The sequence below is a fragment of the Mustelus asterias genome, chromosome 26 (genome assembly GCF_964213995.1).
Source record: "Mustelus asterias chromosome 26, sMusAst1.hap1.1, whole genome shotgun sequence".
NCBI lineage: Eukaryota > Metazoa > Chordata > Chondrichthyes > Carcharhiniformes > Triakidae > Mustelus > Mustelus asterias.
This window is the reverse complement of record NC_135826.1, coordinates 44,365,535-44,378,641: the sequence shown is the minus strand read 5'-3', so window position 1 is coordinate 44,378,641 and position 13,107 is coordinate 44,365,535. Positions and strand designations below refer to the sequence as shown.

The following is a 13,107-nucleotide window of genomic DNA, read 5'->3' as shown; positions in this document are numbered from 1 at the left end:
GACAGGGACCCGGTTTTGGGTCGCTGTGCGTGTGGAGTTTGCACGTTCTCCCCGTGTCTGCGTGGGTTTCCTCCAGGTGCTTCAGTTTCCTCCCACACTCCAAAGATGTGCAGATTCAGATGGATTGGCCATGCTAAATTGCCCCTTAGTGTCCCAAGATGTGCAGGTTTAGATGAATTGGCCATGCTAAATTGCCCCTTAGCGTCCCAAGATGTGTAGGTTAGATGGATTGGCCATGGGAAATATGTGAGGTTACAGGGCAGGGCAGGGGAGAGGGCCTGGATAAGATAGTCTGTCAGAGAGCTGATGAAAGACTAGATGGGCCAAATGTCATTCTGCACTGTAGAAGTTCTGTGATTCTAAGATACCTTGTGGGTAGTAACTATTTGCGAGATTTAGTTCATAGAGTTATATAATATTGGATGTCGTTTGGGAAAGGGACATCTCTCAGAGTTCAGGAACACAGACAGCTGGGAACAGGGGTTAACTTCATTAGATACTATCTGTGTATAGCCTTTACTGTAGTTAAGAGTCTGTTGAGTTGTATTGTAGTCTTTCTTGTTGTGTGTTCCTTTTAAGTTAATGAATATTATTTATTAATTGATTGCAACAAAACTAAGCTGTTCCTCACTGATTTGTATATCTTTCTTCACATTATACCAAACTGAAAATATACACCATTAAGAACCGGTTAACCTTCTGGCTTTTTGGATACCCTCACATTTAACATCAGCGGAGTTCCTAACAACAGTCTGTTGCTAAATACAGAATGGACATGCTTATAATGAGTTGCAAATTGTAAGATAGTCTATTATATTTAAATATGTCATTGGTTTAATCTGATATGGACTAAGCTTTTCAGTTTTAAATTGCTAATAGATTTGAAAAATGTCGAGTATGTTCAAGTGTGAGCTTGATAGGTTTTTGATCGCTATACAGGGATAGGACGGGAATTGGAATAGAGGTAGAAAGTCAGTCTTGATCTTATTGAATAGCCCAAGAGTTCAAGGGGCTGAATGGCCTATTCCTGCTCCTATTTCTTTTGTTCTGCAATAATGAGGCTGCTCGTTCTCAGAATTTTTCAAGGTATGGATGATGTTTGGCATTCAGAGATTTAACATGAGCAAGGAACAGGACCGTGCAAAGGTCCGTTGACCTCGGGTGGGTTTTTCTGGTTCTGGGCTGGAAAATCTGGAGCCTGATAAAGATCTTTTTTCGCAATTTGGAGAGAGAAAGAAGGAAGAGGTACGGCCCTTTATTTTTCTGTATGATTGCAGCTTAAGACATTGGGTGGAATTTTCGGATTTTTTTCCGAGTGTTAGCTCAAGCGGGAAAAGTGATGGATAGCCTGCTTTCCCGCTGAATTTTTTAACACTTTGGAAAATAAATAGGAGACGGGTCCCAGGATGTAATGAGGGCGCTGAAAGAACATACTCCACCTGCAAGATAGGCCCCTGAGAGATTGCCGTGCCCTTTAAGAAAGGTTTAAAAAGGGTGCCCCGCCACCAGATATGGAAATCCCCCCCAAATCTCCCCAACGGACGCCACCCCCAACCCCCCAGCACTGCCTCCTAGTACTGTCTGGGCTGTGAACTCACCACTGCTAATTAGAATCATAGAACAGAATCGCTACAGTACAGAAAGAGGCCATTCAGCTCATCAAGTCTGTACTGACCACAATCCCACTCAGGCCCTATTCCCACAATCTTCATTTACCCTGCTAACCCCCCTGACAGTAGGGTCAATTTAGCATGGCTAATCAGCCTAACCCGCACATCTTTGGACTGTGGGAGGAAACTGGAGCACCCGGAGGAAACCCACGCAGACGTGGGAAGAATGTGCAGACTCCACACAGACAGTCACCCGAGGCTGGAATTGAACCTGTGTCCCTGGAGCTGTGAGGTAGCAGTGTTAACCACTGTGCCACCGTGCTGCCCACCAGTGGACAGGTCCCTGGCAGTGCCAGGATACTGCCCAGGCCTGACTCTCATCCCCTATCCCTCACCCCCAGGGTGTACTTACCTGTGCGCCCCCAGCGGGGCTGTTTGCCAGTTTCCCATTTTTCACTACCTGTTGCGGACTGTGCCAATCTGACGTGGGGGGTGGTAACAGCAGGGAGGCCCACTAATCGTATTTAGGTGTATTAAAATGGAATTCCCATCATCGCATGGTGGAATCCTGTTACACCACTGGCAGGGAGAATGGGGTGAGGAAATCCCCCCGACATAAGTGCTATTTTGGGACTCCCGCTCTATTCTTTGTATCCTCCGCTATGCCTGCCCACCAACAACAGAGGCACAGTCCTCCCCTCCCCCCACGGAGTGTGTCACGATGCCACAGAAGGAGTTGGGGAGAGGGGTGAGATCAGACGTCGAATTTTGTGGGGTCATTTTAAAATAATTTAAAGTTGCAGTTTTCGAGCTGCTGTGATTCTTTGAAGGATTGCCGTTGGGTCTCCCCAGAAACAAGTAGGGAGGATGTCCACGTGCAATAACAGAATAAATACAGTCATGATGATGTGGAGATGCCGGCGTTGGACTGGGGTGGGCACAGTAAGAAGTCTCACAACACCAGGTTTAAGTCCAACAGGTTTATTTGGAATCACGAGCTTTCGGAGTGCTGCTCCTTCATCTGGTGAGTGGGGAGGTGGGTTCACAAACACGGCATATGTAGACAAAGACTCAATTGCAAGATAATGGTTGGAATGCGAGTCTCTGCAGGTAATCAAGTCTTTACAGGTACAGACAGTACGAGTTGGAGTGATTAACCCTGCTAACTGTCCTGGCTTGAGACAATTCATACTTCTTTAACCTGTGATTATCCCGCTCTCAACGCACTGTCTCTACCTGTAGAGACTTGATTACCTGAAAAGACTCAAATTCCAACCATTATCTTGCAATTGTGTCTTTGCCTATATATGCCGTGTTTGTGAACTAACCTCCACTCACCTGATGAAGGAGCAGCGCTCCAAAAGCTCATGATTCCAAATAAACCTGTTGGACGTTAACCTGGTGTTGTGAGACTTTGTACCGTATAGTCATGGTGATCTACTACAGGCCATAGTTTGACAACAATCTGAAATTATTGTGAGTCTTTAATGTAGAAACAACTCTCAATGTGTTTCACAAAAACATATGGAAACACCGTTAGCAGTACCATGAATGCCAGCCAATTATAACTGGCAGCCTTGGTTCGTGCTGGCACATTCGCACTTGAGTCCACTAATCATGTGTTCAAAGCTCATTCCAGAAAACTGAATGGACAACTTTAGCTGACACTTTGGCCAGAATTCTACCACCTCACCCGCCACGGAATCGGAGTGGGCGAGGGTCCGACAACGGAAATCTCCGTTGACCTCAGGCGGGGGTTCCTGGTCTCGCCCGAGCGAGGCTGTAAAGCCCCGCCCTTTGGCTCAGTGCTGAGGGAGTGCTGCACAGCCAGAAGTTCCTTCAATTTGGGGAAACGTTGAACGAAGAGTTCAATGCCATTGGAAAATAAGATCCTCTTGTCGTTATTGCATTGCTATCTATGGGTACTTCCTTTGCGCAAATTGCCTGTTGATTCCAACAGTAATCAAAAAACTTACTTTGATTTAGAAATTTGGGTGCACACATTTTGGACGAGGAGGGACGCACGGATCACTCTGTACGTGTGAGGCCTGAGACTTCTGGCGGGTGAAACTAGAACTAGGGGGCATTGCCTCAAAATAAGGGGAAGCAGATTTAGGACTGAGTTGAGGAGGAACTTCTTCACACAAAGGGTTGTGAGTCTGTGAAATTCCCTGCCCAGTGAAGCAGTTGAGGCTACCTCATTGAATGTTTTTAAGGCAAGGATAGATAAATTTGTGAACAGTAAAGGAATTAAGGGTTATGGTGAGCGGGCGGGTAAGTGGAGCTGAGTCCACGAAAAGATCAGCCATGATCTTATTGAATGGCGGAGCAGGCTCGAGGGGCCAGATGGCCGACTCCTGCTCCTAGTTCTTATGTTCTTATGTTCATTCCTATTAAGCTAGCCAGCTGCAGAGAGTGTCCCTGGGGGCAAGCGGAGGTTGTGGGAGTAGGAGGGAGAAGTGATCAGGTTTATGGGAGGAGGGGGCAGTCAAAGAGATGGGGTTTTAAGAAGAGTTCTAAAGGGGGAAAGACGGAATCTCTTTCTTTGTTCTTTGGAGGGAGATAGTCTGTGGAAGGATAGGGGACTTTAGTTCAGACGGGCAGCATGGTCGTTGGAGGCTTGGAGGGCCTAAGGGTCTGTTCCTGTGTTGTAATTTTCTTTATAAAAGCAAATTACTGCGGATGCTGGAATCTGAAACCAAAAGAGAAAATGCTGGAAACTCTCAGCAGGTCTGGCAGCATATTCTCTCTTTGGACTGCCATTAGCAGCCTTTCCCCTTGTTTTTGTGGCTATGACTCATCTCTCATTCCCTCACCCTACAGTATAAATATCTCCCACTTTCTATGCCTTTTAGCTTTGACAGAGGGTCATCAAGACTCAAAACGTCAGCTCTTTTCTCTCCTTACAGATCCTGCCAGGCCTGCTGAGATTTTCCAGTATTTTCTCTTCTATAATTTTCTTTGTTCTAATATTGTTGGGGGGTGGGGGGGGGGGGGGGGGGTAGGGGGGGGGTGCGGGGGTGGTGGGCTTTGGGGAATGGGGAGGTACAATCAGACTTCCACATTATCCCACCTGACTTGATCACAGATCTGTTGCAGGTTCCATTTCCTCTCCTTTGAGATCCTCATTATGTCCAAGACCGCCATTCCCAGGCATTCCTCTTGCATCTGCAAGTCCAGCGGGACCTTGATGCGGCCACTGACAAAGTCAGTGCGTGACTAAATGGAGGCAAGATAAAACACAGCGATGATTAGCAAGGTTGATAAGTCCTGTTTCCTTGTACGGCAAACCCTGATAAGATGTTTTCAGTAAGGTTGAGTTTCCTCTTTGAGAAAGCCACATTTACCTCAGCAACACTTTAATTATGCTCAAATGAACCTGGGTAGTTTTAGAACCAGACAGGTCAGTGAGTAATTAACTATTAGAACGGTGACAGGAGATTGTGCTGAGGTCTGCTCTGCCAATTAATTTGACCACATCTGATTTGCAATTCAATCCCATCTTCCCACCTATCCATGTCCCTGTAATGACTACAATCAGGCCATGGAGATTGGCCTATTGGAATCTGAGCTCCCTGATTAAGAAGTCAATTGATAGTCAATCAGGGAGTCTTTTCCTTGCATTGAACCGGGAGTGTCAGTTCCTCTGGCACTCCCAAAGGTAGACTGCTGACTGCGAGCACTCTGTGTACCGCTGTTGGAATTGTAAATAAAGGGATTTTGGTGAAGGGACCTTTGCCTCCGAGGACCTATTACAGTCCCCAAATAAATATCCATCAGTCATACTTTCCACTGTCTCCTGGTGTCCACAGCCTATCAGAGAGAGAGTTCCAAATTTTTACAACTCCAGCGTGGGGAGGTGCCAGCTGATTGGAATAACAGCTAATGTGATGCCACTGTTTAAAAAAGGAGGTAGACAAAAGGCAGGTAACTACAGGCCGGTTAGCTTAACATCCGTAGTTTGGAAAATGCTGGAATCTATCATTAAGGAAGAAATAGCAGGACACCTGGAAAAGAATGGTTCTATCAAGCAAACGCAGCATGAATTCATGAAGGGAAAGTCATGTTTGACTAATTTACTGGAATTGTTTGAGGATATAACGAGTGCGGTTGACAGAGGGGAACCGGTGGATGTGGTGTATTTAGATTTCCAGAAGGCATTCGATAAGGTGCCTCACAAAATGTTGCTGCATAAGATAAAGGTACACGGAGTTGGGGGTAAAGTGTTAGCGTGGATTGAGGATTGGCTATCTAACAGAAAGCAGAGAGTCGGAATAAATGGGTGCTTTTCCGGTAGGCAATCAGTGACTAGTGGCGTGCCGCAGGGACCGGTGCTGGGGCCTCAACTATTTACCATATACATAGACGATCTGGAGGAGGGGACCGAGTGTAGGGTAACAAAGTTTGCGGATGACACAAAGATGAGTGGGAAAGCAAATTGCGTGGAGGACACAGAGAGTCTGCAGAGAGATTTGGATAGGCTAAGTGAGTGGGCAAGGATCTGGCAGTTGGAGTATAACGTTGGTAAGTGTGAGGTTATCCACTTTGGAAGGAATAATAGTAAAATGGACTGTTATTTAAACGGTGAAAAATTACAACATGCTACTGTGCAGAGGGACCTGGGGGTCCTTGTGCACGAATCACAAAAACTCAGTTTGCAGGTTCAGCAGGTAATCAAGGCGGCAAATGGAATGTTGGCCTTTATCGCGAGAGGGATGGAGTATAAAAGCAGGAAGGTCATGCTGCAACTGTACAGGGTACTGGTGAGGCCGCACCTAGAGTACTGTGTACAATTTTGGTCCCCTTATTTAAGAAAGGATATATTAGCTTTGGAGGGGGTACAGAGAAGGTTCACCAGGTTGATTCTGGAGATGAGGGGGTTAGCTTATGAGGAGAGATTGAGTAGACTGGGGCCTGTACTCTTTGGAGTTTAGAAGCTTGAGAGGAGATCTTATAGAGACATATAGGATAATGAAGGGGCTCGACAGGGTAGAAGCAGCGAGGTTATTTCCACTTACAATGGAAACAAGAACTAGGGGGCATAGCCTCAAAATGCGGGGGGGTCAATTTAGAACAGAGTTGAGGAGGAACTTCTTCTCCCAGAGGGTAGTGAATCTTTGGAATTCTCTGCCCAATGAAGCAGTAGAGGCTACCTCGTTAAATGTGTTGAAGTCACAGATAGATAGATTTTTAACCATTAAGGGAATTAAGGGTTATGGGGAGCGGGCGGGTAAGTGGAACTGAACCCACTTTCAGACCAGCCATGATCTTATTGAATGGCGGAGCAGGCTTGAGGGGCTAGATGGCCTACTCCTGCTCCTATTTCTTATGTTCTTATGGACTCAGATGGACCGAATGACCTTCTCCTAGTTTATTTATTTTTAGTTATTAGTGTCACAAGTAGGCCTACATTAACACTGCAGTGAAGTCCCCTAGCCGCCACACTCCGGCGCCTGTTCGGGTACACTGAGGGAGAATTCAGCACGGCCAATGCACCTAACCAGCACGTCTTTCAGACTGTGGGAGGAAACTGGAGCACCCAGAAGAAACCCACGCAGACATGGGGAGAGCGTGCAGACTCTGCACAGACAGTGACCCAAGCCGGGAATCGAACGCGGGTCCCTGGCCCTGTGAGGCAGCAGTGCTAACCACTGTGCCACCATCTTTGGGTGGAACCTTCCAATCTTCAATTCTAATGTCTAGGCGTGGTAGTGGGAGCGGAAGTTAGAGTGGAGGTTAGGGTGAGGGAGGTGATAAGGGAGGGCTGGATTTGTGGATTGTGGGATGACTGCCCACGAGCAGTTTTGCGCTGGCGAGCTCATCGCCCATGCATCTCGCGATGAGGAGGAAGTTGCCACGCCCACATTCCTGGTGCCAGACTTAAACTTTCCCCCTTTGCACCCAGCCAGCACGCTACCCTCCCCTGCTAACCCTTCCTCCTTTCATCCTCCGTGTGACTGGCCCTTCTAAAGTTCCTCCCCACGTCGGGAAACTGATTTCTGGCCTGACACAAGTTTCCTCGTCCATCCACCCGCCCTCCTAGCTTCTAGCTGCTGGTGGATCCAGAACATTCCGCCTTTTATGTGACTGGTGTCTCGTATTTTGCTCCAGATTCATCCCCCTCTAATTTATAAATTATACCCTCTCATTCTCCCAACCCGCAAGAAATAGTTCTCCCTGTTAAATATCTCAAACATTTTCAATGACCTTGACCGGGCCACCTCTCCATCTCCCAAACTCAAGGAGGTTTGAGTTAAATATTTACATTTTCCTCTGCAGTTAATTTCAGCCTCTGAACCTTTAACCTGGCTGATCTCCTGTGGCATTGCTCTTTTCTGCTTGAGACTCCACAGATTGGTGGCACAGTGGACAGCAAAGAAGATTATCTCGGATTGCAACGGGATCTTGATCAATTGGGCTGACGAATGGCAGATGGAGTTTAATTTAGATAAATGCGAGGTGATGCATTTTGGTAGATTGAATCGGGGCAGGACTTACTCAGTTAATGGTAGGGTGTTGGGGAGAGTTATAGAACAAAGAGATCTAGGGGTACAGGTTCATAGCTCCTTGAAAGTGGAGTCACAGGTGGACAGAGTGGTGAAGAAGGCATTCGGCATGCTTGGTTTCATTGGTCAGGACAGAGAATACAGGAGTTGGGACATCTTGTTGAAGTTGTACAAGACATTGGTAAGGTCACACTTGGAATACTGTGTACAGTTCTGGTCACCCAATTATAGAAAGGATACTATTAAACTAGAAAGAGTGCAGTAGAGATTTACTAGGATGCTACCAGGACTTGATGGTTTGAGTTATAAGGAGAGGCCGGATAGACTGGGACTTTTTTCCCTAGAGCGTAGGAGGCTTAAGGGTGACCTTATAGAGGTCTATAAAATAATGAGGGGTATGGATCAGTTAGATCGTCAATATCTTTTCCCAAAGGTAGGGGAGTCTAAAACTAGAGGGCATAGGTTTAAAGTGAGAGGGGAGAGATACAAAAGGGTGCAGAGGGGCAATTCGTTCACACAGAGAGTGATGAGTGTCTGGAACAAGCTGCCAGAGGTAGTAGTAGAGGTGGGTACAATTTTGTCTTTTAAAAAGCATTTAGACAGTTACATGGGTAAGATGGGTATAGAGGGATATGGGCCAAACGCGGGCAATTGGCACTCGCTCAATGGTAAGAACTGGGCGGCATGGACAAGTTGGGCCAAAGGCCCTGTTTCTGTGCTGTAAACCTCTATGACTCTATGCGAGGGAGGCGATATTTCATTGCTAACTTAGTCCCCTATCAAAGGGAGCAGCTATTCATGTACTTTCTGCAAGGCGTTTAAGCAACTAAAGCAGGAAGTCGATTGGTAACCACAAAACGTGAGCAGTGAGTGTTGGAGCTTCTCAGCGAGTCAATCGCTTCAGGTCGATGACCTTTCACCTGAACTGCAAAAACGTTTGAGATATCAGAGGTTTTAAGAAGCTACAGAGGCAGAGAAAGGAAGGGCGGGGAGGGGTGGGGGGTGGTGAAGAACAGAAAGGAAGGTCAGTAATGGGGTGGGAATGCGGGGTCGCTGATGATACCAGAGTAAAGGTGATGACATAAGAACAAGTGAAGAAACTCAAGATGGGTCTAAAGGTAACAAGAGAAAGATTACGAATGCCGAGCGCCTGATATTCGTTGCTGAGGTGGGTAGCTCAAGTCAGGACAGAGAATCATGGAATCCCTACAGTACAGAAAGAGGCCATTCAGCCCATTGAGCCTGCACCAACAACAGTCCCACCCTATCGCCAAAACCCCATGTATTTACATTGCTAATCTCCGTGACACTAAGGGACAATTTAGCATGGCCAATCCACCTAACCTGCACATCTTTGGACTGTGGGAGGGAACCGGAGCACCCAGAGGAAACCCACGCAGACACGGGGATAACGTGCAAACTCCACATAGACAGTGATCCGAGGCCGGAATTGAACCTGGGTCCCTGGCGCTGTGAGGCAGCAGTGCTAACAACTGTGCCACCATACCGACATTTCCAACTTGGAGGACCCTTCTTGGTTTAAAGATCCTGGTTATGCACAATTTTCTCTCCAGGGACAGGGGTCTGCAAGATAGAGTCGGGCCCATTGACCCTCAACGCATAACCCAGATGGCCACGAGGGCAGGCAAGTGTCGAGGCAGGCTGGTTAGAAGGCCCACCTCGGCCTTCAGGAACTTCAACCCTGTTATAATAGAAACAGTTAGGGCTTCTGGTCTTCGACCTTTACACCCCCTTACCCCAGACGCAGTCTCCATATCCCCTCCATGACCTCCACACCAACTTAATGCCAACCCATTGCCCCTATCCACTGTCATGGCACTCATACATTCCATGCCAGCTGAATGCCAACTTACCCAATATCCACCATGGGTAGACATCAGGAGCCATGTGGAGATGAAACAAAATAAAGTTCTAAAATTCTAATACAGCTCTTGCTCTACACACTTAGAGTCATAGAGTCATAGAGGTTTACAGCATGGAAACAGGCCCTTTGGCCCAACTTGTCCGTGCTGCCCTTTCTTTTTAAACCCCTAAGCTAGTCCCAGTTGTCCGCATTTGGTCCATATCCCTCTATACCCATCTTACCCATGTCACTATCTAAACGTTTTTTAAAAGACAAAATTGTACTCACCTCTACTACTACCTCTGGCAGCTTGTTCCAGCCACTCACCACCCTCTGAGTGAAAAAATTGTGCCTCTGGACCCTTCTGTATCTCTCCCCTCTCACTTTAAACCTATGCCCTCTAGTTTTACAATCCCCTACCTTTGGGAAAAGATATGACGATCTAGCTGATCTGTGCCTCTCATTATTTTATAGACTGCTATAAGATCACTCCTCAGCCTTCTACGTTCCAGAGAAAAAAGTCCCAGTCTATCCAGCCTCGCCTTATTACTCAAACCATCAAGTCCTGGTAGCATCCTTGTAAATCTCTACTGCACTCTTTCTAGTTTAATAATATCCTTTCTATAATAGGGTGACCAGAACTGTACACAGTATTCGAAGTGTGGCCTTACCAATGTCTTGCACAACTTCAACAAGACGTCCCAACTCCTGTAGTCAATGTTCTGATCGATGAAACCAAGCATGCCGAATGCCTTCTTCACCACTCTGTCCACCTGTGACTCCACTTTCAAGGAGCTATGAACATGTACCCCTAGATCTCTTTGTTCTGTAATTCTCCCCAACGCCCTATCATTAACTGAGTAAGTCCTGCCCTGGTTCAATCTACCAAAATGCATCACCTCGCATTTATCTAAATTAAACTCCATCTGCCATTCGTCAGCCCACTGGCCCAATTGATACTGAAAAAAGATCTCTCTTTCATGAAACCCATTCAAACTGTTCAAATCTCAAGTGTTTAATCTATTGCAAGACCAAAACAAACTTTTATTCATACCCCATATCAAAAAACAGTTACTGATTTAATACTCTTTCATCTGTCAATTAAACTGTGAACTCAGAATGTCCCACTGAGATTATTGTAGCTTTGGGGACTCAGCCAAATTGGCATAATGACATAATCCTATCCTTTAAGGAAATGTCAACAAATATTGCGGGAACTGACGCCGGCCTATCCATCAACAGAATCCAGAAGAGAATTTTTCAATAATCACTGACAATTCCAGCCAATTTTTTTTCTAAAGTTTAAAGAGTTCTAAGCTTATTTATTAGTGTCACAAGTTGGCCTACATTAACACTGCAATGAAGTTACTGTGAAAATCCCTTAGCCGTACTCTCTGGCGCTGTTCGGTACACTGAGGGAGAATTTAGCATGGCCAATGCACCCAACCAGCACGTCTTTCGGACTGTGGGAGGAAACCGGAGCACCCGGAGGAAACCCACGCAGACACAGGGAGAACGTACAGACTCCGCACAGACAGTGACCCAACCCGGGAATCGAACCCGGGTCCCTGGCACTGTGAGGCAGCAATGCTAACCACTGTGCCATCATGCTTGACAGTTAAGCAAGCCTTATCCATCTTCCAAGAGCATTTCTCAGTCTACTCCAAGGATTCGTGACTTCCACACTGCTGATTAAAGCCTTTGCCACGTCCAAAATGGGGTAGGGCACTGAGTTCCAAAGGTCGTGTGGAGCTTAAGTACCCCTCCTGAGGGAATCAAGCCCCGCCCACTTCCTCCCTGCTGAAAAAAATGGGATTGGTCAGAAATGGGGCTGGGCATGAAATGGGGCTAGCTGGGTGCCCCCCCCCGCCCCCGACCTCCCCTGCCTCCCCACCCCCCAACCCCATCTGAAAAACAAAATGGGGCAGTTGTTACGCTCTGGTTGCTGAACTCAGTGTTGAGTCCAGAAGGCCGTAAAATGGTGAATTAAAAGAAGCAATACAATTAGCTTCCATCCAACCTCATGAGAAGAGTACAGGAGGTGAAGGAGAGGCAGGTCAGAGTGGGACTTGGCTGGAGAATTAAAATGGCGGGCAGCTGAAAGCTCGGGGTCCCACTCGTGGACTGAACAGCGGGTGTTCTGTGAAACAGAAGTTGCGTTTGGTCTGTCCAATGTCGAGCAATGTGAACAGCAAATTGAAAATAAAAACTAACAAGTGCTGTTGTTGGAAGTTCTCCAGAGTGTGAGCTGCTGGGATCCTTTCTAAGTTACCTCCTAACCTCTCCTATCTCAAGGTTAGCAAAACAGCCAGCAATAATCAGGTATCTATCCATTTGCAAAGTTTCATTTAAAGATTTGTTGAAGTGTGATTTATTGATGGTTTACACAAAGTGTAACGTGTGGGAGTGGGCCGTATCTGGAGCTTAACATGCATTCTCATAAATATTTATGTCAATTTCATTTTGCGCCTCTTGCTTCCCCTCAAGACAGGAAGATTCTCCCTGAAATTATTCTGCTCCATGACTATACAGCAGATAGATTTCCTCTGTCAGATTGGCTTTAAATATTTTATACAGAGTGGATAGCACCAAAACAGGCCATCTGCCCCAACTGCTCCACACTGGTTTCTATCCTGCACCTGAACATCCTTCCGGAATCACAGAACTACAGATTACTACGGTGCCGAAGAGGCCCTTCAGCCCATCGAGTCTGCACCGACGCATGAAAGGCCCTGACCTGCCCATCTAATCCCACTTGCCAGCACTTGGCCCATAGCCTTGAATGTTATGACGTGCCAAGTACTCATCCAGGTACTGGATGTGAGGCATCCCACCTCCACCACCCTCCCAGGCAGCGCATTCCAGACCGTCACCCCTCTCTGGGTATAAAAGCTTTTCCTCAAACCCCCCCTAAACCTCCCACCCCTCACTTTTACCTTGTGTCCCCTCGTAACTGACCCTTCAACTAACTGACTCCCACCCTACCCTATCTCACCCTATCAGCATATCCTTCAATTCCTTGCTCCCTCACGTCTTTATACATCTATACTATTCGCCTTAATCACACTTTGTGGTAACGCTTTCCTCATTCTCCCCACTTTCTAGGTAAAACAGTGATGGAAAGTGT

At 46.7% G+C, this 13,107-nt stretch overlaps 1 protein-coding gene across 6 annotated transcripts in view; it reads right to left on the bottom strand.

Moving 5' to 3' along the window:
• LOC144479655 (tyrosine-protein kinase JAK2-like) overlaps positions 1–13,107 on the bottom strand; it is a 126,657-nt gene that overhangs the window by 68,390 nt on the left and 45,160 nt on the right. For all 6 annotated transcript variants that reach the window (XM_078198643.1, XM_078198641.1, XM_078198644.1 and 3 more), the window contains exon 5: positions 4,684–4,829. In XM_078198643.1, coding sequence (XP_078054769.1) covers positions 4,684–4,829 — 146 coding nt within the window. The remainder of the gene's footprint in view (positions 1–4,683; positions 4,830–13,107) is intronic.